This window comes from Cnephaeus nilssonii, assembly GCF_951640355.1.
Source record: "Cnephaeus nilssonii genome assembly, chromosome: 21".
NCBI classification, from domain to species: Eukaryota; Metazoa; Chordata; class Mammalia; order Chiroptera; family Vespertilionidae; genus Cnephaeus; species Cnephaeus nilssonii.
Genome location: NC_137092.1, coordinates 6,845,133 through 6,871,308, shown reverse-complemented (window position 1 = coordinate 6,871,308; position 26,176 = coordinate 6,845,133). Strand labels below are relative to the sequence as shown.

General features: G+C 49.9%; 3 protein-coding genes across 3 annotated transcripts; 2 read left to right on the top strand and 1 right to left on the bottom strand.

Moving 5' to 3' along the window:
• Positions 1–1,428: 1,428 nt before the first annotated feature.
• Positions 1,429–10,924, top strand: OVGP1 (oviductal glycoprotein 1; the record flags this gene model as incomplete). The annotated part of the gene is made up of 11 exons (XM_079762027.1): positions 1,429–1,453; positions 2,434–2,638; positions 3,404–3,460; positions 5,027–5,192; positions 5,641–5,765; positions 7,264–7,372; positions 7,464–7,649; positions 8,984–9,100; positions 9,462–9,597; positions 10,437–10,564; positions 10,739–10,924. 11 exons carry the CDS (start codon positions 1,429–1,431, stop codon positions 10,922–10,924), a joined length of 1,440 nt encoding a protein of 479 aa, XP_079618153.1.
• A 3,323-nt stretch (positions 10,925–14,247) lies between these two features.
• On the top strand, positions 14,248–20,637 carry LOC307093271 (pepsin B; the record flags this gene model as incomplete). The annotated part of the gene is made up of 9 exons (XM_079761246.1): positions 14,248–14,303; positions 14,914–15,070; positions 15,954–16,071; positions 16,573–16,691; positions 17,377–17,576; positions 18,696–18,818; positions 19,190–19,337; positions 20,160–20,258; positions 20,485–20,637. 9 exons carry the CDS (start codon positions 14,248–14,250, stop codon positions 20,635–20,637), a joined length of 1,173 nt encoding a protein of 390 aa, XP_079617372.1.
• A 434-nt stretch (positions 20,638–21,071) lies between these two features.
• On the bottom strand, positions 21,072–25,368 carry CIMAP3 (ciliary microtubule associated protein 3). The gene is made up of 6 exons (XM_079761250.1): positions 25,275–25,368; positions 24,897–25,039; positions 24,091–24,186; positions 22,849–22,979; positions 22,029–22,146; positions 21,072–21,340 (listed from the first exon to the last, which is right to left on the bottom strand). Exons 1-6 carry the CDS (start codon positions 25,315–25,317, stop codon positions 21,239–21,241), a joined length of 633 nt encoding a protein of 210 aa, XP_079617376.1. The 5' UTR covers positions 25,318–25,368; the 3' UTR covers positions 21,072–21,238.
• Between the last annotated feature and the right edge of the window lie 808 nt (positions 25,369–26,176).

Below are 26,176 nucleotides of genomic sequence, written 5' to 3'. Positions count from 1 at the left end.
CACACACTTCTGCAAGAGAGATCACACACACACACACACACACACACACACACACACACACCTCCAAGAGAGAGAAAGAAGGACACACTAGTTCTTGGGATGTTCACTAGGAGCCCTTTAAGAGCAGAAACCGTTGTATTAGATCACTTGTACTAGATACTCTCGGAGTGCCTAGCAGGGCCTGGCACATGCTCAAGGAATATTTGTTGAACAAAGAGAGTCACAGTCTGTGTTAGATGGGCACCCCATGAGGCTCTCCCAGAGTTTCGGTGAGACTTCCTCGCCCTAAACATTCTATGCCCTTCATTGTTTTTATTCCGTGATAGCCAAGCAAACTGCTGATAGAAAAGTTGATCCTCCTGGTTTCTTCATACTGGAAGGGAAGCAGATCCAGCCACTAGTCATCGTTACTTTTCTGTGACATTGACTGCATTGACATCTGGTTAGTACCTTGGTGACGTGGACTAGTTGAGAGTGACAGTCTCTGAGCATGGACACCACATTCTCCCCATTGGCTCATCTACTGGCTCAAACACTGTGGATACCAACATTCAGGTTTTGTCTTGAGAAATCAAAGCATCTCCCAACATTGGGTCTATTTCACTGAGTGATGTCCCTGTTCGTACCAATCTCTGCCCTCTCCTGACCAAGATGCTTCATGTCAGCTGATGTGTATCATCAGGTGTGAACTGTTATTCTTCTAACAAAGTGCAGAGTGAGCTACTCTATCGTGTCCCCTCCAGCCACGTATATTACCTGCCTGATGAGTGTCAGCAGTTGAGTGTGAGAACCCTGCTCCACTGGGTAGCTCATCTGGCCTCCCCAACAACAGCCACCATCCCCTGAGCCCTTATCTACCCAGCACTGACCTAACACTTCCCAGACATTATATCTTCCATTCCTCTAGAACCCTATGGAGTCAGTATGAGCTATCATTTCCATTTTACGAGCGTGGAAGCTGAAGCTCAAAGAGCTAAGTTGCCCAAGATTATAAAACTTCTAATCGGAGACCCTGAGATTCAAACTTTGGTCTGCCAGAGCCGCCAGCTGGGACCTTAAAACTTTGCGTGCACTGCTTCTAACAGTAATCTTACGGCAATGGAATTACTGCTCCCAGGCGGTGTGTCTCCCGCACACTCAGTCCTTGGGGCTGAATACCAGGAAGAGGGGCTGCCCTCCCCCTGGCTCATGGTGCCAACCCACTCCTTGTCACTGTCTGATGGAGCTTTGCTTTGTTGGCTCTGAGAGCTGGAGAGGGAGGACAGGAGTGCTGGGGTCGCTGTGACTCTGGGCAGCAGCCCATTCATTCATCACTGTCTCTGTTTTGCGTGTGAGCAGCCGGGCCGTCCTGTGCTATCCCACGGCTGTCCCTGGGAAGCTCCTATAAAGGGACCCGAGCTCTAGCCTCGCAGCTCCCAGACCGTGGCCATGGGGAGACTGCTGCTGTGGGTCGGTGAGTGTGTCACTCATCCAGGAGGTACCCGGCTTCATCAGCCTGTCACCCCCCTGGGGCCAGGAGGCAGCCTGGGCCTCCGGTGGCCTGGATTAGAGAGAGGTGGACGGGACACAGTGAAAGGCCAGAGGGGAGGAGTGATGAGGGAGTGATTGTCAAACCTGGCTGCACGTTGAACACTTTTATGTCTGGTTTCCACCTCGGACCAGTGAAATCAGAATCTTGGTAGGGAGGAGCCCGGATGCCGCTGCTTTTCCATTGGCAGCTGGGCTGCGCGGCGCTGGCCTGGAGCCTTCCCGGGACTTCTGAGAGTGCTGGTTGTCCCCGTGCCCAGCGTGTGTGTAGCTATGGGTGTTCACCCGAGTGAGAAGGAGTTAGATAGGTCTGGCCCCACTGATTCAGCTTAGAGACAAGAAACAAGTAAATGAACAGCTATGTGCTGGGCCGGTGGCTGCTCTGGAGGGCTGGAGGCGTGCTGGGGTGTGTCACTCCCTCTGGGCCATGAGCTCTGGGCGGGCATTGACTGTGTGCGGATCTTCCCTTCCTTTGTTTGCTGCAGGGCTGGCTCTCGCGCTGAGACACCAGGATGGTAAGGAAACGGAGTCCCTCTTCCGGAGCTAGGTCGATTCCCTGGCTGAGTCGTGCTCTGCGTTGCGTCCCCTGCGTCCTCACCCTGCCCCGGTCCTGTGTCAGGGTCACTGACCCAATCCAGTTCAGCAGAGGATTCTGTCACCTGCTGTTTGTGTCACTGTGTGCTGGGATCCAGACCCGAAAATCTGCTCTGACCAGGATTTCCCAGGCCATTCTTTTCCTTCTGGGACCTCAGCAGTGGGGGGCCTCCGTGTAGTTTTGGGGTGTATGTCTGTGTGTGTGTGTGTGGGAGGAGTTGCAGTGGTCTGGCCTCTCGGGCTGTATCTACGATGCTGAGCCCCCTCCCCACCCTCGGTCTCTGTCGACTAATGTATGCTCTCCCTTGCCAGGCGCTGCCCACAAACTGGTGTGTTATTTCACCAACTGGGCACACAATCGACCCGGCCCTGCCTCGGTCTTGCCCAGTGACCTGGACCCTTTTCTCTGCACCCACCTGATCTTTGCCTTTGCCTCAATGGATGACAATCAGATGGTGGCTAAGGACCTCCAGGATGAGGAAATCCTCTACCCGGAGTTCAACAAGCTCAAGGAGAGGTGGGTTCATATGCGAGATGGCAGTCGTACTTTCAGATTTTACAGATGGAAGAGAATTAAGATCCCCTTTTTTTCGGTTAATCCTCACCCAAGGATATTTTTGAGAGAGTGGAAGGGAGTGAGGGGGGTAGGGAAGAGAGCAGGGGGCGGGGGGGGGGGGAGAAACATCGATGTGAGAGCGACACATTGATAGGTTGCCTCCCACATGGGCCCCAACCCCAGGGATCGAACCTGTAAACCAGGACTCTTCAGTGTATGGGCTGATGCTCTAAACACTGAGCAAGGGCGAGAATTAAGCCTTTTGTTATTTGTCAACGTTCCTCCATTCTTCTGGTCTGAGCCCCCCCTCAAGCAGGACTCCAGAAGGTCCCTGAGTTGGGACTCCCTGCTGATAAACACCCTGAGCTTTTTCTTTGCGGTGGCTGTTGCCTCTGCCTGGAATGTCCTTCTTGCTCTTCTTGGCCTCGCTACCCCCAACTCTCCCTTGAAGGCCAGTGGGGAGGGTTCCAGGCATTTATCCCGTTACAGTGCTTCATCCCAAATGCTTCACAAACACCTGCAACCCCCATTTGTGAACCGCTAAGGGGCTTCCTGGAGGGCGATGCCTGTGGGTGGATACGCCCCTCTCTTCTCCTTTGTTCCCCCTTCCTGTGCTCTGCTCTGCTCCTTCCCTCCTCCTGCCCTTTCTCTTTCCCTCCCTCCCACCCCTACTTCCCATTGTTCCCCCAATGAATGCAGCTGCCCACTGACCTCCCCACATCATAGGAACCGGGAGCTGAAAACTCTGCTGTCCATCGGGGGCTGGAACTTCGGCACCTCAAGGTGAGACTTTGCCGTCCCCATCTTCTCTCCAGGCGGGGGGTTGATGGCAGGTGTGAGGGTGGAGCAGGCCGATAGGAGCGAGGACAGGTGGGGAAGCCGGAAGAGCTAATGCAGACAACTCCCCCCAGGTCCTGATCTGGCCCTGGACTCAGGGGCCCCCTGACCTCTCCCCGAGAGTGAGAGACTCAGGGAAGTTCTTGCAGGTGATGGGAAAGGGGGTGGGGGAAATGAGGGGCAAAACGGGGTCCTCACAATCGTCCCCCAACCCTTCATAAGAGGCAGGGGTTTTGTCTCAGACTGGGGAGGAGTCTTGTTTGGGGCAAGAGGAAGAAACCCCAACCCTCACAGGGCCTGAGCTCCCTCACTTTATAAATGGGTATTTACAAATATCCACCTCAAAGGGTTGATCGGGGTGTGGGGGTGTGGGAAGGAAGTAGCGTAAATGAAATGCCACGGTGGCAGCTCTGCGAGCCCCTCACCCCCCACGAGGCAGCGTGCAGGTGAAAAACTGCCTTCCCGTTCTCTGAGGGAGCATTTCCCCAATTTCATGGCTGAGGCCAGTGGTAGAGGCCACCCTGCCTCCTCGCCTGGGAGGAAGGAACCGCAGGAGAGGGCGACCTGGCCGCCTGGGAGTGGGAGGATGCACCTGAGCGGACAGTGGAGGGAGGACTTGGGATGTTGGGTGAGAACTGGCTCCGCCCACCCAGGCCACGCCTCTCCCTCAGTGGCCACGCCTCTCTCAGTGGCCACGCCTCTCCCTCGGTGGCCAGGTTCTGAGCACTGGCCATTGCAGACGCTGGACCAGGAGCTTACACACAAGAGGCCTCAGAGTGGTTGTTTGCATTCCACATTTGCAGGAAAGAGAGCAGGAGTGGGAGGTATTAAGGAACCTGCCATATTTCATGCAGGTGTCCCTCAGTGATCCCCCGGCTAGGAGGTGGCCTGCCTCACCCCGAATCTGGCTGTGTCAATCAATGCACACAGAACTAGCCCAGAATTGCTTAAAATTCAACTCCCATAAATTGGAAGTTTTCCAACAACGAAGAAAAAAAAATAGAAAATCATCAAACAGCCAATGAACAAAAGAGCCAGAGGCCAGAACCCCTATCGGAGCCTGGGCCTCTGGTACCACGTTTTGCAGCCCAGGCCCCCATCAGCTCCGAGATCGCTGTGGACATGCTGGCCCTTGGCTGGGGTTCCCTCCCTTAGTCAGGCCAGGGAGAGAAAGTCCACGCTAGGACGGGTGGTGGGGATTGAGTAGTTCCCCAGGGGGGCACAGCAGGGGCAGAGTGCCTGGCCTGTGGGCACCGTGTTTTTTGCAGCCATTGATGCTGAGCCCGCTTTCCACCCCAGACCAGCGCTGGTTTTGTGTCTGCCTGAATCTCCATTCCTGGGTATTCAGCCCTGGGGCTGGGAAGATGGTTTGAGATTTTCAAAGACCTGCCTTCCTCTTCTCCAGCCACATCCCTGTGCCCTTTATGGGGAGAGGGACCAAGGGACCTTACAGGAGGTCATGGTTCTCCAGAGAGAGCTCCTTGCCACCCGCCCCTCCCCATCTGCCCGCAGGTTCACCACTATGCTGTCCACATCCGCCACCCGGGAAAAGTTCATCAGTTCAGCTATATCGCTCCTGAGGACACACCACTTCGATGGTCTGGACCTCTGCTTCTTGTACCCTGGGCTGAGAGGCAGCCCCACGCATGACCGGTGGAATTTCCTCTTCCTCATTCAAGTAAGGCCAGGCTGGCAGCTCCCGAATCTGGAAACGATTCTACTTTGATCGTAGGTGGGCTCGTGGCATAGGAGGAGCAGGAGGCCAAGGGCAAGGGCGGGAGAGCCGTAAGGGAATGTTCCTTTCCTGCCACCACCCTAGAGGTGTGGGACCAAAGAGCTGCGGGGCAGGTGTCCTGGGGTGGCTCTTGCTCTGTCATAGGTGACGCCTTCTCTGGGCAGCTTCCTGGACTCCTGCAGGCAGGCGGTCCGACCCCTTGCTCCGGAGCCTGCCTGCCACCCTCTATGCAATCACTCACCCCTAAAGGGCCTGTGGACAGGGCCTGCGGCAACTCACCTTTATGCTTCCAGAGCCTGGTCAAGGCTCCGTCTATAAAGGCTCCTGAGCGGTGTCCTCTTTCCCTGACTGTTTTGCCTGGTTCTCTGCATCTCCCTCTCTCACCTCCCAGGAGCTGCTGCTCGCCTTCCAGAAGGAGGCCCAGCTCACCACGTGTCCAAGGCTGCTGCTCTCGGCTGCCGTCTCTGGGGACCCGCAGATCATCCAAACGGCTTACGATGTGCCTGGTCTGGGAAGGTGAGTGGGTGCTGCCTCGGAGGGCAGCACATTGAAGGGCAGGAGGCGTTTCGAGCTCAGACCCCAGGCCCCGAGTGGGGACAAGGATCGGCTCCATTAGCCCCGGCTTTCTTCAGGAGTCAGAGTGAGGGGATGTGGTACCAGCCCCCACATCATCGTGGGGAGCGTCTCTGTGGGGCCCCTGGCTACGTCTCTCGGGAGAGAGTCCCATGAGCCCGGCCTCTGCTGTCCCAGTGGACAGCTGTGGACACTGGCCATTTGGCAGATGGCTGGCATGGAGAGGCAGCTGAGTACCAACCACTGACACAGAACCAAGACTGCGCAGGCCCAGTCGGGCCCAGTTTGCAGAGCAGGTCCCACAGCCAGACCAAGAATAGCTCGTAACTCCTTCTGAACGGGCCAGCTCTGGACTAATTTGCTCAGATTTGAAGACTCGGGCATTTACAGAAGGGAAACGGAGGCAGATGCAGAACAAAGAGAGGCTGGGGTGCTTCTGTGAGTGGTTACACCAGGGGGTGTGGTTTCAGTGTGAGCAGAAGGGTGGGAGACCCAGGGGGCACGGAGTGTGTTAGTCTTTTTTAAAAATTTCTTTATTGATTAAGGTGTTACCTATGTGTCCTTATTCCCCCATTGCCCCCACCCCACCCCCTCCACTCATGCCCTCACTCCCCTGTTGTCCGTGTCCATTGGTTAGGCTTATATGCATGCATACAAGTCCTTTGGTTGATCTCTCCCCCTTACCCTCACCCTCCCTTTCCTTCCCTCTGAGGTTTGACGGTCTGATCGATGCTTCTCTGTCTCTGGATGTGTTTTTGTTCATCAGTTTATGTTGTTCATTATATTCCATAACGGAGTTTGTTAGTCTTACAGCCAGGCAGGGCTGAGGGGGTCCTGGGTGACCTTGGGCAAACTGGTTTACCCACCCCAGTTTCAGTTTCTCCAGCTTTCAATCAGAGACAGTCACGGTACTTGGAGTATTGGCCGATGGAAATGAAATGAGATAAGCCATGTAAACCCTTACACCAGCGACCTGGTAAGGGCTCAGTTACACTTGGCCCCGAGGACAGCTTTCCGGATGAGGTGGGTTTCAACGTCCCTTGAATTGCAGACGGACAGAAGCCCTCTCACTGCTGTGGGGCAGTACTGCTTTACTCACGTCCGTTTCTGCAGACCTGTTAGTACGTGTGTCAGGCCCGACTGCCTTTGTTTTCTTGTCTGAGTCCTGCCTGTTTTCATGGATACGCTCAGGATGGCATCAGTCCCCAGGCACCGTGGTCCCTACCTAGTAGTTTGTTCTAGTGGCAGTATCTTAAGTGGATGGCCCAGTATGGGCAGGCCCATCAGGCAGAAATAGCAGGGAAGCTTGGGTGGCCAATGCACAGCTAGTTAGCTCATGAGCTAGTTAGCTAGTTAGTAGGTTAGTTAGCGCAGTGATGATCTGACTTAAACACCAACTAGCCAAAACCAAATACACATTTCCTCCTCCTGCCCTTTATAGGCTCCTGGATTTCATCAATGTCTTGACTTTCGACATACATGGGAGCTGGGAAGAGTTCACAGGGCACAACAGCCCCCTGCAGTCTCAGCAAGGAGACCCCAAATCTGTGGTAAGAGAAGGGAAGGTCTCAGAGGCAGCCGGACCTCTGCCCCGGAGCCCAGGCCATAGTAACAAGAGGGCTTGTGATTTCCTACGTGCAGGCGTATGCCATGGATTACTGGCGGAAGCTGGGGGCCCCCTCTGAGAAGCTTCTCGTGGGGTTCCCCACCTATGGGCGGACGTTTCGCCTCCTCAAGGACTCTGAGCATTGGCTGCAGGCAGAAGCTGTGGGACCTGCATCTCCAGGGAAGTACACCAGGCAGCCTGGCTTCTTGGCTTACTATGAGGTGACAGGATAGGGACCTCTGTCTATTAGTTAAGGCTCCCCCACCTGCAGTGTGGGCAAGAGTAAGGTCAAGGGGCAAAGGAAGGGTGAGGGCTACAGACAGGATGGAGAGGTAGTTTACTGGGGCAGGGGAAAGCCATTCTCTGGGATCATTTCTTTTTCTTCAGGGAAGTTGAGTCCTTTGTAAGGGATGAGGGCCTAGGTGGAATCTGAATAAAGGGGGACAGAAATTTCCCTCTTAAAAAGAATCTTAAATGTCATACATGCCAATCATGACTTACCAAATGGCCTAAATATAATTAATATTTTCTATACATGTAACATTCCAAACATTTGCAAAGTAAAAGAATAGTGTGACCTCCTCTCCCCGCCGCCACTACCACATACCCCTCACCCTGTTTCATTGATTAACCTCTCTTGGCCAATCTTGTTTCATCTCTGCTCCCTGACTCCCTCCCCACTATGAGATTAGTTTGAAGCAATTCCCCAAATATCCTCTACCACAGATTCTTTCTTCTCTACCCCAGTTCCACTTCTGTAATCCCAGTCTCAGCAAAGCTTGCTGTTTTGTGGAGAAAAGACACCAAGACCCAAGGGAATGTAAAACCCAAGGGGAGACGATGAGAGGCACAGTGTGTGGCTGTAGGATCGGGAAGGGTCTTATGGAGCAGGTAGAATCCTGATGGGCAGGAAGGACAGGGTGGGAAGGACCTCCCAGGGAGAGGACAGGACAGCAGGCACCAGGGTGCCAGAAGGAGAGTTACAGCTTTGCCTTAAGTAGTAGTGGCGGGGCCCGTGTCTCTCCAATCTTTGCTCTGTGCTGACCTGCTGGAATGTTTTCTGGATTGATTGCAACAACGGACTTCTCTTTGCCTTTGAGAACTTTAAACTCATCAGAGGTTCAAAGGCTAGTTTGATAACTACCTAGTTGGGGTAGTTTATCCTAATTTCTAATGAACAGAGGAGAGACTTGTTCATGAAAACTCTTTGAAAACAATTACAGGTTTGGTCAGGGGTCAGGTGTGCTACTTTTGGTACATTGGTATGGGCATTATTCACCAAACCCAGGTTGGGTTTCTTAAGGAAGTCATCCATCCACTTTGGTTCTCTTTCTTTCTTTTCCATCATGGACACTAGAGGAAGGAATGTGTAATAGCAGGAATTTACTCAGAATAGATGGGAGGTCCTTCGTGAATGGCTTCCCCACACCCTCTTTGGTCTCCCTTCTTCTCACTCCCTGGTGAGGAATTCTTTATTCCTGGGCAAGGAACAGTGTGTCTGCTGGTGCTTCTCTCCATGGCCCTTCACAGAACTAACCTGCGACCCCCCTGGCAGATTTGCTCCTTTCTCCAGAGAGCGAAGAAGTGCTGGATTGAGCATCAGTATGTCCCTTATGCCTACAAGGGGGAGGAGTGGGTCGGCTATGATGACACCATCAGCTTCACACACAAGGTGAGGCCTTGGTTCTTTCTTGATCCAGCATATAGTTTCCATCTGGCTGCCACAAGGCCCTTGTCTGTGCTGTGTGTGTGTGCGTGTGCATCTGCATGCACTGGGTGGAGGATGAAAATGCGAGGGTAATGATGTTGGGTGAGTTTTAGGCATATCTGAACTAAATGGGGTTTCCTAATCCTCTTATTTTGAGAGAAGAAATCTCAAGATCCCATAGCTAGTAAGTGGTAGATTCAAATACAGGCTATACGCCTACCCATCCTGCTGTATTGCCTCCTGGGAGTCCATCTTCTGCTTTTTGCCATTGTGCTCAATCTGGAGGGCGGCCAGTATAGCAGGTTGACTGACTACTCCTTTGCAGGCATTGTTCATAAAGAAGGAGCACTATGGGGGGGCCATGGTATGGACATTGGACCTGGACGACGTCAGGGGCACTTTCTGTGGCACCGGCCCTTTCCCCCTTGTCTCTGTGTTAAAGAACCTCCTGTTGCAGGCTGGTAAGTAGCTATGACCTGGAAGCTGGGGTCAGAGGTTGTATAAGCAGGCACTGGGTGGGTCCCTTCTGTTAGATCTAAAGGCTTTGGTGAGGCAACATGACATTGAGAAAAGAGAATGAGCTTTGATTATTCTCAGGCCAATCTGTTTTCTAATCTTGGTTTGGATGTGTGCTCCACTTGACTGCTCTGAGCTTGGTTTCTGTATCTGTAAGATGGGAATCATCCTTATAATCCTGACATTGTTATAAGAACCAGATGAGATATGGAGTGAAATCCGTGCTGGCTCATAGTTAGCACTCAGTATGTGTTAGTTTATTTCTCTATTTGTTTTTATCTCCTGCTTTCATGGCCAAGGGCCAGAAAAGGAAATTAATTTCTTTGGCTATCTCTTTGATAATAGAGCAGCTTTCTTGACCTCAACGCTGCTCCTGGTGCCTCCTACATTGGGGGACACAGGAGGTTTATCCTTGAGGACTCAACAAGTAAAGAACTAGGCCATGGGGGCAAGGTCTTGCTGAAGGTGCCACCAGAGAGGTCAGAGTGAGGGCTCAAGGATAGAGAACTGGCAGGCTCCTTCTTGGGGTCACTCACTAGGAATCTAACAAATCCCCTGAGGGCCCATGGGCACCTGGGATCATGTTAACATGATGGGGTGGGGGAGCAGGGCTTCCATGTGGTGGGATTTTATCTGTGCCCTCAAGTACATGCATTGTGGGATCTTCCAATTTTGGATTTGGAAAGCAGGTACTTCCGGCCTGGAGTGGTGCTAGCCCTGCTAATAGTTATGGAATGGGAAGGAAGGGGTAGGACTCTCATCTTTTTCTGATGATTTTCTGTAGAGTCCAGTTCAACTCTTTCGCCAAAATTTTGGCCCTCATCTGCTATGACTTCTTCAAGCACTGGCCCTGGAAGGCTGACTGTGACCAAGGCACTGCCCACTGTTTCGGGGATTTTGCTCTCAGGAGGAGTGGGTGTGGCCACTGAGACCCAGAGAAAGACTGAAAATATGACTACAATCCCCAGAGGTGGGATTGTGACCCCTACAAGGGGAGCTGCATCCTTTGTAAAGCACACTGTAGTTCTACAAGGGAAGACTGAGACCTCTGGGGAAAAGACCATGACCCCTGTGACCCCTGAACAGATGACTGTGACCTCTGGGCAACTTCAGGCTGAGACCTCTGGAGTGAAGATCACGGTCCGTAGAAGGAAGGCTGTAGCACCTGCAAAGATGATTATCCCTTTGGGAAAGATGACAGTCACCCCCGAGGGGAAGACTAAGACTCTAAGAGGAGAGCATTGGACATCGGAGGTGGACACAGACCCCTGATAGGTTACTTTGCTCTTTAGATGGAAGCTGAAACAGGATGCTGCCCTCTGACCTGTCACCCAGCTCCCAGGACACTCCTTTTGCCTTGGCAACCCCTTTGTTCCCGTTGATGGAAACCATTCTGTCAACCGATGATCCTTTCAACCAGTCCTCTCTCTCTAAAGATAGGAAACTCTGCTGTGGATCAAGGAGCCTATGCTCTGTTGGTGGCAGACACTGGGGAAAGCCCTTGTCTTTTCTTCCAGGTCACCTGGCAGAAGCCTCCTGTGCCTAACCATTCAGAAACCATTTTGGGGCAAAGCAGGCCCCAAAGCCACAGTGAGCTAATCTCTTCTCTGTTGAATAAACTATAAGCAAAGAATCCATCCGAGTTCTTTGATGTGATTTATTTCCTTCCTTCCTTCCTTCCTTCCTTCCTTCCTTCCTTCCTTCCTTCCTTCCTTCCTTCCTTCCTTCCTTTCTCTCTCTCTCTCTCTCTCTCTCTCTCTCTCTCTCTCTCTCTCTCTCATTTTCTTAATTGACTTTATTGGGGTAACATTGGTTAGTAAAATCATATAAGCTTCAGAGGTACAATTATATAATACATCATCTGTATATTGTATTGTGTGTTCACCACCCAAATCTGAAGTTACTTTCTTTCTTTCTTTTTTAATCCTCACCTGAGGATATTTTTCCATTGATTTTTAGAGAGAGTGGAAGAGAGAGGGAAAGACAGAGAGAAATATTGATGTGAGAGAAGCACATCAATTGGTTGCCTCCTGCACGTGCCCTGACCAGAACCAAGACCAGGGAGGAACCTGCAACTGAGGTACATGCCCTTAACAGGAATCGAACCTTCAGTCCGCAGGCTGACGCTCTATCCACTGAGCCAAACCGGCTAGGGCTGAAGTTACTTTCTTGAAATGACCTGTACAACCCACTTTCAGCTTCTCCTTTTCAAGGTCACTTCCCCCTACGGCCATTTTTGGAAAGTGGGAGTTGTGTCTAGCCCACACTGACGTTTTCCACTGTGTATTATGTGCTTCTCTCTCTCCCCTGAATAAACTCTCACTTCACTTTGGTCAGAACCAGAATTTCTTCTAGAGAAGTTTCCCATAACCCTCAAGGGAGGCTGGGAGAAGGTAAGGGGGAGTTGAATCTTCCAGTTATATTCCTTGCTTGGTAAAATCTTAGTTGTCTCTAAAAAATATATCTCACCAATTCTTTTCCATGAGAAGCAGTTGAGAGGAAGGCAAAACACTGCATTTTTGTATGTTACCTGCATGCTTCTCCTAGGTCTCCCCAGAAACACCAATCCTCACTTACTACACATTGCATGGGGTGTTTTCCTGAGCATGAAGGACCCTCAGATGTTAGTATAGACACAGGACCAATTTCTAGTCCTCCCCTCTCGGAGACGATGATGCTCAGAGTGGATGCCATACTTACCACCCATGTTACCATTTCTTTTGAAAGTGCAGTCCCCAAGTCTTAAAATGAGTCTCAAATTAAAATTCCAGTAGTGACTTACCAAACCGGCTAGAGAGGGAAAGGCTAGAATGAGCCCCGTGGTGTTGGAATCAGAGGTATCAATATGAAGTCATGATTCTAAAAGTGTATACAGACCAGTCAATAGAAAAATCGATATAGAAATACAGAATGTGTATACATAATTATATTCCTAGCTTGGACCACCGAGAGGGCCTGGAAGCAATGACATTTCAGAAGCAATAAGCACATCTAATGCTCAGATCTTCTAAATTTTGTTTCTCAATAAAAGGAACCAGGGATCCTTGAAAAGACAGCTGATCCTTGGGCTGGGGCAGGGAAGGCACAAGAAAAGACTGGAATATCTTACATTTCCATAAAGTAAGGAAGTACTCAAAAATCAATGAGGCCATGTCAGAGAGACTCAAGGGCCACCCTGAAAGAGTTCCAAAAGGCCAAAATTGGGACAATTTGCACACAAAAAATAATAATAATGGATTTTAAACCGCAGAATAAAGTAAATATCATGAGTTCATACACTATTGATTAATAACTAAATTAAAAAATAGGGAAGAATGGACAGCTGATCCTTAAAATAGAATGTCAGTTAGTAAATGTTGAAGAAAGAGTCCAGGGTGTGACAAGAGACTGAGGCACAGATGTGGGGTGGGAGTCTTAGGAACCATCGGCAAGGTGACGATTTGACTGATTGACATGGGTGGGAGAGGGGCAGGGCGCAGGCTTGGTGGGCATGACTAATGAACAGGTACAGTTGTCTACACCCAGAAGTGAGCTGAGGGGAAAATGTTATGAGCTTTCATCACTTTCTAATTTGAATTTTCAAAAAAAACCCCACACGATTTTTGTAAGTGAGAAATACTGCCAATAGGTGGCAGCAGCATACAGGATTACATTTTTTTACGTGGACCAGAAGAAAACTTGGTCATTGTAGGCAAATGAGTGAAAAAAAATTTTTCCCATAAAATAAAATATCTTTCTACAAAAAAGGGAAAGCAAGTATAAATCTCTTTGTTGTTATTATCATTAAAATTGATAGTTTCATGCACCTTGAAGCTATGAGAGCCTGTGTACACTGGCTCAGAGGAGGATGCTGTGGATAGGTAGAGGTTTAGTTCAGACACACCAGAGAGAGTCCCACCTCTGCCATTTATTGACTATATGATCATGGGGGCGGGGGTAATTTGATTATGTGTAGGTCATTTCAGCAGGAATGCAGACACTTGCATACCAGGGCCATTTCTTAATTGTCTTTGCCCTTCCAGAGCTCACTACAGAGGTGAGCATAGAGCGGGCATTCAACACATGTTGGCTAATTTGTGAACTGAGACGTTGAAAAATAAGGAGCGAGAATCATCTATGGAAAGCTATAGACGGGACTGATCAGAGGAAGAGGGAGGAGAACGAGAAGTAGAGAGTAGACTGTAAATCTCAAAAGAGCACATGCCCTTTGAAGCTAAAGAGCAAACTGTTCCGTTGTTCTGGCAGAAGTTGCCAGCACCCACTTCCCAGTAGACACGGGCACCAGGATCTTTTGTCTCCAGTAAACTTTACATTTGTTATCACATCCTAATCTTTAGATTCCATCAGCAAAGCCACTAATTGCTTTTTAAATAGACCACAGAGTAGATAAAGTCCTTCATGCTTGCCAAAGGGAAAAACAAACAGAATCCATGGAAGTGGAGGGGAACAGGCTGTTACAAAGGTAGAAAAGTCCAGGTGCCTAGAGACGAAAAGTGCAGGGAGATCAGGGTATAAGAGAGGGACCCAACCTCCCGCTGTGTGTCCCAACACTTGGGTCTGTCACTGTGTCCTGTGTGTTGGTGAAAATCAGCACCATGAAGATCCTGGTCTTGGTCTTGGTTTGCCTACACCTCTCAGAGGGTGTGGAAAGGTGTGTATTGGGATTCAGCCTCACTGTGAATTCCAGCTCTAAGGGAGCGTGACAAGCTAGGGAAGAACAAAGGGTTGCAGGTCTCTTGGAGGGGCAGTCAGATTGTACCACGAACTGAACTCCCACTTGGGGCCAAGACTTGAAATGGATGGATGGATGGATGGATGGATGGATGGATGGATGGATAGATGGATGGATGGATGGATGGTGTGTGTGTGTGTGTGTGTGTGTGTGTGTGTGTGTGTGTGTGTGTGTACGTAGGTACGTACGTACGTATGTAAGGGTGGGTTAAGTGTTTTGTTGGCTTAGAAGAATGGACAAACCCTATCCCAAGCTTATAGCAGGCGCTGGGAAGAAACAGTTATTCTCTGGAAACAAGATATAAGCACAACCCCCCCCCCCCAATATTATGCAGTGTATTTCTGTGCTGGGAATCCAGGAATGACTGTAGTGGTTAGAACTTGCTAAAATCCAGGAGGATTTCCTGTACCTCACTCTTCTTGAGCAGAGAGTACTGAAGAGATTTGAAAACTCCAGCTCAGATCATTGAAGAGGATGCTTTAATGGGGCAAGTTGAAGCTCATTCATTTTTAAACCCTATTCTCTGCAGAATCATTCTTAAAAAGGGCAAGTCTATCCGCCAGACAATGGAGGAGAAGGGCGTCCTGGAGAAGTTCCTAAAGAACCACCGAAAGGAGGACCCAGCTGCCAAGTATCATTTCAACAATGATGCTGTTGCTTATGAACCCATCACTAACTACTTGGATGTGAGTGAAGGTGGAGGGGTGTCCATCCTCTTGGCTGATAACCATTTAAAAGTACTCATTTATACCCCTCATTAGCTCTGATTTGGACTAATTACTAAACCCAAGTCTCACTTTCCTATGGAAAGTATCTAAATAAGTTATGAGTTGGTAGTATCTAATAGGATAGTAGCTCCCTTTCCTTTCCCCTTTTCTCTCATTACTGGCTCATCTCTCCAAAACCCCATTTATATGGTTAAAACATTTATAGGGGTAATGTTCAACTCAATGGAGAGATTCCAGGGAAGTCCTAGCAATGAGCTGCAGGAGAAAGAAGGAAAACATGTGCCCTAGCTGGTTTGGCTCAGTGGATCAGCCTGCTGACTGAAGGGTCCCAGGTTCGATTCCAGTCAAGGGCACGCCCAGGTTCCAGGCTCAATCCCTAGTAGGAGGTGTGCAGGAGGCAGCCAATCAATGATTCTCTCTCATTATTGATGTTTCTATCTCTTTCTCCCTCTCCCTTCCTCTCTGAAATCAATAAAAAAATATTTTTTTTTTAAAAAATGAAGGAAAACATGTTCAAGGCCACTAGGGAAAATCGCCCCCTTTGGAAAGATACACTGGTGTCCGGAGAAAGTATTAGAAGGTTCTTGAGGCTACGATGTCTGCTCAGGGCATCTTGACTTACTGGTGCCCCATGAACGGTTCTTAGTAAGATGTTACACAGAGCATCAGAGCTGGAGGCCACTTCAGGGAATCACACATGGGGTGGGAAAATCGTGGGAGAAGCCTCTTATTCCCCTAAGGAATGATTTGGGCAAAATGGGACTCCCAGGGGCTCAGCTGCTTCCCCACCCTTAGGACAAGGCTAAGCTGCGTAATGAGGGTGACAAACCTTTCTTTGCAGGCTTTCTATTTTGGGGAGATAAGCATTGGGACACCACCCCAAAATTTCCTGGTCCTCTTTGACACGGGCTCTTCCAATCTGTGGGTGCCCTCCACCTATTGCCAGAGCCAGGCCTGCTGTGAGTATACCACCCTGCCACCCCTGCCATGGATGGGAGCAGAGTGAGGGGCGGAGTCAGGATTGGCCCAGGTTATAATGTCAAGTACAGAGTTCTTGGTGCATACCCATGATCTCTTCCTTCTTAAATTAGGGACCTCTAGAAATCTTGCCCTCAGTCTTGCCAACAGTTTTGGAGAGAGGCAGCAGAATAGACTAAAACTTCCACTTCTTTCTACATTGTCCCTTCCCCTCCTCTCTCTCCAGTGGGCCAGAATCCCTGACATTTTTGAGGGGATCCATCCCTCAGGGAATGATGGATTGAAAGGAATTCTGGCAATGTTTGCTGCCTAAGGGGGCAGACTTTTCTGGGGCTGACACAGTTTGTCTATATTGTGAAGGACCCGAGGCTGAGCCCCATCCCAGACTTGGTGTGATGATCCCAGGCCATTGAGGGTATGTTTCCTCCAAGCATTCTGGAAAGCAGTGAATGATGCTAATATTTCATTCTGTCTTTCTGCAGCCAATCACAACAGGTTCAACCCCAGCCTGTCCTCCACCTTCAGAAACAATGGGCAAACCTACACCCTGTCCTACGGGAGCGGCAGCCTGAGTGTGGTCCTGGGCTATGACACTGTGACTGTGAGTGATGTTCTCATAGCTTCTGAGGTTCTGTGCTTCGGCTCCCATTTCTAAAGCCTTAAGCTCTCAGAGAAATCCACAATTGCAAGTTAGGTCAAACCTTCCCAGGAGCTGCGAGTTGGAAAAGGCATCAAAGGCCGTCTCATTCAACCTTCCTCCCAAGACAGGCGTTGCCTCCGCAGCAGTCCTGGCTGCAGAAAGCCCTTTGTGCTGTGTTGACGCTGTGTGTCTTCTTGTGACTTTGTTCCCTGCTCTTCACCCTACCCTCTGCAACCACACAGAACGTCTGCCTCCTCCTCCACCCAACTTCACCTTGGTTATTTGAAGATCCGTCCTTTCGCTATTTTCTTATGTTTTTATGCCTAACACCCATAGTTTCTCTGCTGTTTTTGCACATGGACTGCTCAATAGAAAACCAGTCGCTGTCCATGGAAATGGAAACTAGAATTCCAGAAAACAACCGCCTTTGCTTCCCCAGCACCTACACTCCTTTTCCTAAAACATACGTGGTTGGGTGACACTGTTGCCCTTTCACCTTCCATACCCACACGCAGGAGTGAGCTCAGCACGAAAGAAGCCAGCTTCTCTTCCCAGAACAGGTTCTAGATTCCAGACCCTGGGCACCTACATCCGGGAAGGATTTGTCCACGTTGAGTTGTTCAGCTGCTCTGTCTGCTTGGCCCAGGTTCAGAACATCGTCGTCAATAACCAAGAGTTCGGCCTGAGCGAGAATGAGCCCAACAACCCCTTCTACTACTCCGACTTTGACGGGATCCTGGGGATGGCCTACCCCAACATGGCGGTGGGCAATGCCCCCACGGTCATGCAGGGGATGCTGCAGCAGGGCCAGCTCACCCTGCCCATCTTCAGCTTCTACTTCTCTCGGTAAGAGGCCTGGCCCCGGGAAGAGGTCAGCAAATAAGGCTCCGTGGGGGCTTTGGACAACTCAACATCAGACAAGAGTTCAGGTTGTAGAGTTTTCTGACTCAGTGACTATAATTTGCTATGCATTTCTGAAATTTTATAAACACATTTTAGGGGGAATTTTATTTTAAAATGCACTGGAAGAACTTTGAATTGTGGCCATAAACCATACAATGACTCCTTTCTTAAAAAATAAGCAGTAGTCCCTCAATATTTGTCCAGTAAATCTGGAGATTGCTGTGAGTGGTCAGCATAACTGTGGAGCTACAGAACAAGCACCATGAACATTGACCACTGAAGAGAACAATGATGATAATTATAACGGCATCTCTGGCTTTATGAAGGGTTCTTATAGCAATGACTTCAAATGACATCTTACAAATCCTGTTGTTGGCCTCATTTTTCCAGTGAGGAAGTGGAAGCTCAAACAAGTTGTGAATGTTAAGAAAGCGCCCCCCCCCCCCATGTGGGTGTAAAGCTGAGACTCAAACACAAATATCTTGATCTGAAAGCCAGTGCTTTTCCTTCTCCGTCTGGCCTTGAACTTCGTGACACGCTTCACTCCCTGCTTTTTTTTCTACACACATGATCCTCAGGGAACCTGAAGTCCAAATGCCTTTCGTCTATGACTGGCAGGTGCAGGGTCGTGAACACAACAGACCCCAATCCTCTCAGCATTACCTGGTGACCCCCCTGGCCACGACAGAAGCACCCCCATCCCGGCAGCCTTGGCATCTCTGTCAGGCCATCCCAGGTGCTCTCAGAGGGTGCTTTGCCCCAGGCAGGGTGTCTGGGACACTTTTATAGCTTTTTTCTAGGTGCCTGATTTCCAAGTCCATCTTCTTTATGGACGTAGTCCGTGTTTCCAATTCTCTGATAATTATTTCCGAGAATAGCTGGGTGTCTCTCTGAGAATTCCCCTTTCCCTGGTACCTTGAGCCGGGTGAAGTCTGAAGAGCACCCCCTCGTTCTGCGGTACCCCTGTGTGGGAGGGAAGGAGAGAGGGGAGAAGGGAGGAGGGAGAGGAACACCTGACCCATCTGTGTTATGGAAACTCACTCTTGTTACAATTCTTTTCAGCCAACCAACCCGTCAGTACGGCGGAGAGCTCATCCTGGGCGGTGTGGACAACCAGCTTTATTCTGGTCAGATCGTCTGGGCCCCTGTCACCCAGGAACTGTACTGGCAGATTGCCATTCAGGAGTAAGTAGAGAAGCAGAGGTTCCTGTGGATGAGGGACACTCGTGGGGTGTTTCTCTAGCATGACAGCATTTCCTGTTGCTGGCATGGCATGGCTTTCTCGAGGAATCGCCAAACCCTCAGGCTGAGATAGACTCTGGCATCCAGTTCCTGCCTTCCAAGAGCTTTCAGCCAGAGCTGGAGGGGTTGCCAGACCAAGACTGAGGGCAACACTCCTGTGACCAGAGAGGCACAGACGCACGCCTGGGCAGAGGTGTTAGCGGGGGGCTGCCTCCTGGAAGAGCCAGGATGCCGAGCTGTGCGGTTGGTGGGTGAGGGGTGGCCATGTTGGTAGCAGATGCTCCTGACTCTCTCGGTACTGGTGTCCCCCTCAGGTTTGCCATCGGTAACCAGGCCACTGGCTGGTGCTCCCAGGGCTGCCAGGCCATCGTGGATACAGGCACCTTCCTGTTGGCAGTTCCCCAGCAGTACATGGGCTCCTTCCTGCAAGCGACAGGAGCCCAGCAGGCTCAGAATGGTGATGTGAGTAACCAGAAGCCATGGGAGTCTCTGTACGGCCAGGCAGGCTCAACACGGGAGCCCGCGCTCGGGCAATGAGGTCATCAGAGGGAGGAGGAAGGGCTGGGAGGGCCCCTGAGCCCCTGGCAGGACAGATCGGGTGGGAACACAGCATGAACTCTCAATGCAAAGAAGGGTAAGGGGATGAGTAATACCGACTCCATCCAGAGTGTGAGTGTGGGACCAATGGCTACGGGGAGGTGCTGTTAAACCATCGCAGGTCTTAGGAACACACGTCAGCTTGGTCTGGCCACTGTCATTTGGCTGCAACGTCATCAGGGCGCCATGCATTTTCCCATTCCACTTGGGTTTCTGTCTTCACTAGGAATACATCTTTGGGGTTTACTCCGAGAAGCCTCCTGTCCCCACCCCTCCTCCTCTTTGCACACATATCAGTGGTTTGCTTCTCCCTGTATGCGAGAGTCTGGGCCCAGACTAAATCCTGGTTCCCCAGGGTGTGTGTGTGTGTGTGTGTGTGTGTGTGTGTGTGTGTGTGTATGTGTGTGTGTATCCACTCCTTTTCTCTGTAATTTGTACTTTCTGGGTTTAGAAATTGTTGTGGAATGAGCCTAACTCCTTATAGCCATATGGATACAACCCAAGTCTAAGAGCTGAGATGCCTGAGAGAATTCCAGAAGAAAGAGGGTCTGGCCAGCATTGTACGGGAGTCAGGCCTGTGGTCCTGGCTCTGAGAGAGTCAGGCACAGAGTCACACAGGAAAAGGGGGCTCGCCCTTCGTCTGGGCTCCAGGGGGCGCTCTACAGCTTTGCCTTTTCTGTCTCCCAGTTCGTGGTCGCCTGCAACTCCGTGCAGAGCTTGCCCACCATCACCTTCACCATCAGCGGGTCCCAGTTCCCTCTGCCTCCCTCCGCCTATGTCCTCAACGTATGTCGTTACTCCCAGGATATGTGGTTGGATGGGGCCTACAGCTGTCCCGTGTCCCAGCTCACATCTGGGCAGCTATGGGGAATCCCCGGGGCAGGGCTGGGGGTGAACAAAAATTCAGAGACCCCCCCAAAGGGTGTCATGGAATGCAGGGTGGGGGAAGTCCGGGTCGGGGGAGGTCTGTACAGTGCAAATGGTTATATCCTGGTGTCCCCTGTCCCCTTAGAACAACGGCTACTGCAGGCTGGGGATCGAGGCCACTTACCTGCCCTCCCCCAACGGGCAGCCGCTGTGGATCCTGGGGGACGTCTTCCTCAAGGAGTACTACTCGGTCTACGACATGGCCAACAACAGGGTGGGCTTTGCCTTCGCCGCCTAGACGGCGAGAGGCAGCTGTCTGCACCCTGCACGCAGGGCGCTCACCGCACCGTTTCAAACTACCCCGACCCCTTCTGTTCACTACAGTCTTACTTCCCGCAACGAATAAATCGAATAAATCTGGAAACTCCAAACGTCTTTGACGTTCCTTCCAAAATGTCCTTTTTCTGAGTGTTCTGCTTTTAGTCGTTTATTCTAAATGAAACTTAGCACAGCTATGTCCGGGGGTCTGTTCACTGAGCGATGGGAGAGAACCTGGGAGAGCAGACAGGAGGATGTGGTGGGATCTGTGGGAGGCCTCCCCCCCCGAGGTCATCCCCCCTCCCAGCACTCCACTCCAACGCTTTCTTCTCTCCATTCTGGAAAAGAACATGAACCAGACCAATCCCCAACTGAAGAACGTTAGAGAGAGAAAAAAAAAGAAACCTTCGCATTTCAAATAGGTGCCGTGAAGGCTGAAATACAGGAAGAAACTGGCCTTTATGCCCTCACGTGGTACCTAGGGGCCCCTCGCCCCTCCCTGGGCCCCATGCTGGCCGAGGAGAGGACCGCCCAGGGCCGAGGAGAGGAGCAGCTCCGTCCTCCATGGGGAGATGCTGTGGTCAGGAGGAGCATGTGAAGGAAGACCCAGCTTCTGAACTGTAGAACAGGCTCAAGTAGGCCATGCGGTTCCGGTATCTTCTGAAGTCCTTGTCGCTGGGCAGCTGCAATGAGAGAATGTTGTCTCAGACCACATGCGGGGGAGAGCCCTTTGTCGTGGGTCCTCCTGGCTGTGCAAAATAGAGCTGTTCGTTGCAGCAGTTGTGACCTAGCTAACCCCCTCCCCACAGGCATCTAGCTTCGGTGATTCTCTCAACTTTTTTTTTTTTAAAAAATATTTATTTATTTATTTATTTATTTATTTATTTATTTAAGAGAGAACAGAAGGGAGAGGGGGAGACAGAAAGAAACATCGGTTTAAGATTCACTGGAACTTTTGTGTAGTCATGCACACCTTAAAAAAATGTAATAAAATTACCCTAGCTGGTTTGGCTCAATGGATAGAGCATTAGACTGTAGCTGAAGGGTCCCAGGTTTGATACTGGTCAAGGGCACATGCCCAGATTGTGGGCTGGAACCCAAGTAGGGGGCATGCAGGAGGTAACCAATCAATGATTCTCTCTCAGCATTGATGTTTCTCTTTCCCTTCTTCTCTGAAATCAATAAAAAATATTTTATAAAAAATCTAATAAAACTGTACAACTTTTCCCCAAATCCCTATATGCATTTACACACAAAATTGTGCATATAATTTCAGGGGAACAGGACTTTCCAAAGCTCATTCACAGACTCCCCGTTAGGAGCCCCTATGGAAGAACTAGATAGTGTTCTAAAGAAGCCCAGTGTTGTTACCTCAGCTTTTAGGGTCCTCTTCCGCAGACATGGAATCTGATCCCAGTCTGGAGATCCAAATTTCATTGGCCAGGTGACTTTTGGGGGTGGCTTTATCACTGGGTTGTACATGTCAGGGCTAGAAATAAAAACATGCAACATGATGTCTATGACTTAGTGACTATTTGTGAATCCTATCAGCTGTCCCTGAACTAGGTCTAACTCCTTGATAACAGGCAACAGACTGATCAGGTTTTTAATGTTGGGCAAGCACCTTCAGCTGTTAATGTCTTTCTAATTAGGTGTCACCTTCCCAGAAAGACATCTCTCCACAACCCTTGATAAAGTAGCCTCCAGTCAATCCATCACTCAGCATTATATCATCATCCTGTTTTATCGTCCTCATAGCACATTGCCAGGTCACCGTTCTGCCTGGTTTGCTCATGACAGTCTTAGCTTATGGCCACTGTGTTGGCATAGTTATTAATAAGGTCCCCTCTAACTCTCGAATGTGTCACGGTCAGACTAAAACATTATATGGCCACTCTACTTCTTACTGTTGATATTTTCTTATTTGCTCCTCATCTGTCTGGATTCTAGAATGTAAGCTCCAAGAAATCAGGAGCCTTGTGTGATGGGTTCAATGCGACATCTCTGGAACCCACAGAACTGCCTGGCACCTTTATAAATATTTATTAAACAAATCACTATGATTTACACTTCTGTGATGCCAGAGATCTGGAAGGCAAAAGAGGTTGAATCTTAAAGATGAGTGGTTATGCACCTGTCCTTCCTTTCCTATTGCTTTCTGTTGAAATGCCCCAGAGAAGAGGACACATACCCAGGATAACTCATGTCCCTTGAGTGTGTCACAAATCGAGGCAACATGACATTAAATGGAGCAAAACTTTGTTTTTGTTTTCCCTCCTGAAGTTTTATTGTTTGGTACGTGGCTGGGTGAGGTGTCAGATCCTGTTTCCAAGAAAAAGATCAATATGTTAGAAGATGATACACAGGTGTACATGTGAAGCCTTATAAGTAAAACACACACACACACACACACACACACACACACACACACACACACACACACACACCAGACTCATCCTTTTCTGGTTCATGTATCAGCTATGGTTTAACCATCTCAAGTTATAGAATCAGGCCTATGATAGGTAGAAAATCAAGATAGGTGTGGTCCAACTACCTAAAAATGCATCATGCTTAGGTTGTAGAAATCAACCTCCTCCTGCATGCCCCCCACTGGGCATTGAGTCTGCAACCTGCATCCAGGGCATGTGCCCTGACCAGGGATCGAACCGTGACCTCCCGGTTCATAGGTTGATGCCCAACGACTGAGCCATGCTGGCTGGGCTTGTTTTCTTTTTATCTTTATCGGAGAATATGTTTATTGAATTAAGAGCAAGGAAGGGGGAGAGAGGGAGAGAACCCAGGTATGTGACTGGGAATCCGGCAACCGTTTGGTGCACTGGATGATGCTCCAACCAACTGAGCCACACCATTCAGGGTGGTATTTTTAAAAAAATATGTTTTTATTTATTTCAGAGAAGAAGAGAGAGGGAGAGAGAGATAAAAAAAATCAATGATGAGAGAGAATCTTTGATCGGCTGCCTCCTTCAAGCTCTCTACTGGGGACTTAGCCCAACACCTGGGCATGTGCCCTGACTCAGAATCGATTGATGCTCAACCACTGAGCCACAACAGGCTGGGCTGTGTTTTTTTGTTTGTTTGTTTGTTTTTTAACTAACAAGATAATTTGATGCATATAAGCAAAGCTTCCAGTACTTTAACATCAGGTGTCTCAGCCAGCACTGAAATTCTAATTTGGTACCACATCTCCTGATAATTGTTTCTCATTCTCCCAGACACTCACACACACATTTCCAATGCATTAGCCCAAGCTTTTCAGATAGGCTTAATGGCTTTTGCCTAAATGTCTACATTTATTTAATTTCAGAGCATATTGTTTAGGTAACCTCCCACTCACTGCCCTGTGCTCCCCAATGCAAATACATACAAAACCATGGATCACACAAAAATTGAAGTACATGCAACTGTTTCTAACCTTATTTGGCTTAAACCTCATGGCTGTTCTGGCTCCCAAAGTATATCCTTTTTTACTGGTCGGGATTTTGGAGAGGTTGTATACCCAGTCATACCTCTTTGGGTAGAATATATTTTTTAAAACAAACAAAGAAAGAAAAACACGAAGAACATTATAGTCATCAAAATAGCATGAACTTAGAATGAATCTTCTCTGCAAGAGTTGCTCTCTCTTGACTTCTTGATTTCTGTGACTCAAGCCCATAGAAACAAGGACATAAGTAACAGGTACCGTATTTTCTGGCGTATAAGACGACTTTTTAACCCAGGAAAATCTTCTCAAAAGTCGGGGGTCTTATACGCTGGAAAATACGGTAACTTTGCAGGGGAATGCGCCTGGGTAAGGTAGAGTAAGTGACATTTCTTTGCCTTCCCATGAATCCAGTCCTCTGACCACAGAGCTGAATTTGCTCTAATGCAAGTGTATCTGATCATATTATTTCATGAACTCTCCTACCAACACATCCACAATCCAGGTTTGGACTAATGGGTGGGTAACTGGCATTGGTTCACAAGTCTTTGGAGGTGGGAATGGAGGATCCTGTTAACTATATGAAGCAAAGGCTTGTGTTGGATGGAGGCTGGAAGGGGGAGGAGTGGTCCTTTAATCTCTGACATTGACCCTGACAGCTGGCTGCAGAGAACAAGGGCACTTTCTCATTTGGGGACCCTGAAGGTCACACATTCCGTAGTTTTTCTTCCACTAAACTTGGCAATCTTTAAATAGATGGGGAACGGAGACACACCTCAGGGAAGGCGAATACTCACAGTATCTGTTGTGTAACACCCAGGCCCTCTGTGGGGTGCTCCTCTAAGGGGGAGAAACTTGTTTCCCAAAAGGTTGTGCGGATGGAAGTAAGGAAAGATCTTCTTCTCTTCTCCTGTTCCGAAGGGGTGCTGAACCACATGTCCTGAAGGTCAAGGAGGAGGAGAAAGGCCACTTGAGGGATCTAAGTGCGTGCCTTAGAGGGGGTGGGGAGACACAGGGAGGCTGAGCAGAGGACAGGGCCTTGCCGAGCTCTTAACAAAAACCAGACCAAAGTCCATGAAGGGGACCCAACTGCCTTCCCTCCACTTCGTCTTTCCCAGCCGCCCCAGACTTCCTCCCCCCCGAACTCTAGACCCCTTCCCCGCAACCCTCCTCACCCGCTTTGTCGAAGCCCTTCTTGCCCCTTGTTTGGGTTAGCATTTGTGTACTGCGTTGCCAAGGGAATGGACGCTGGCCTGCCTGGCCTCTGCTGCGAGCTCGCCTGCGCCTGCGCCTGCGCAGCAAGTGGGAGGGCCCGCCCTGGAAGCCAGCCACCTACGGGGCGGGACCCCGCACCTCCCCCCGGACCCGGAGCCCAGGGGAATGTGGACTCTGCAGCTGGGTGGGCGGTAGATGTAGATGGCGTTGCTGGACCCGTGACTATTGGGGCTGCGGGGGGTGGGGTGGGGTAGGGGTAAAGGATGGGCCCAACAGCTTTGGAAACTCGGCCACTGGGAACGTGCTGAGGAGAGAGGGGACCTTGGGGCTCAGCATGCCTGGAAATTTGGGCGGCTAGGATCAGGGACTAGTAGCAGCCGCTGCAGTGATGGCTTATGGAGGTGCGCTCCCAGGGCCACCCGAGCAGGGGAATTGGGGACCCTCTTAGCCCCTCTTAGACCCCCTTTTCCCTGTTCCTCAAGCTCTTTCCCATCAGGTTGTCTCCTTGTCGCCCTAAAGGGAGCACAAGGTTGTAACAGGGCTGGAAGCCTTAAGAGGAGCAACAAAACCACAGAAGTTTTCACAGTGTTTACCTCGGGGGCAGTCACTTAAATGTCTTAAGTGCCCCGTTTCCTCATTGGTGATTTGGTGTACTTCCAACTAATCCTCTGGCAGAGAAGAGGTAAAAAAAAAAGCTAGACTAAATAAAATACTAGTATTTGAAGAGATCAGAGATATTCCAAGCAAGAAAAAAATATGCAGACCCAAAAGCTCCCAGACAGAGGGGAAGCCCACAGTGCTGAACCCAGCAGTTGGTGCTGCTCTTCCCTTTGGATATTTGCTAAGTAGAAAGCTGGCTGCA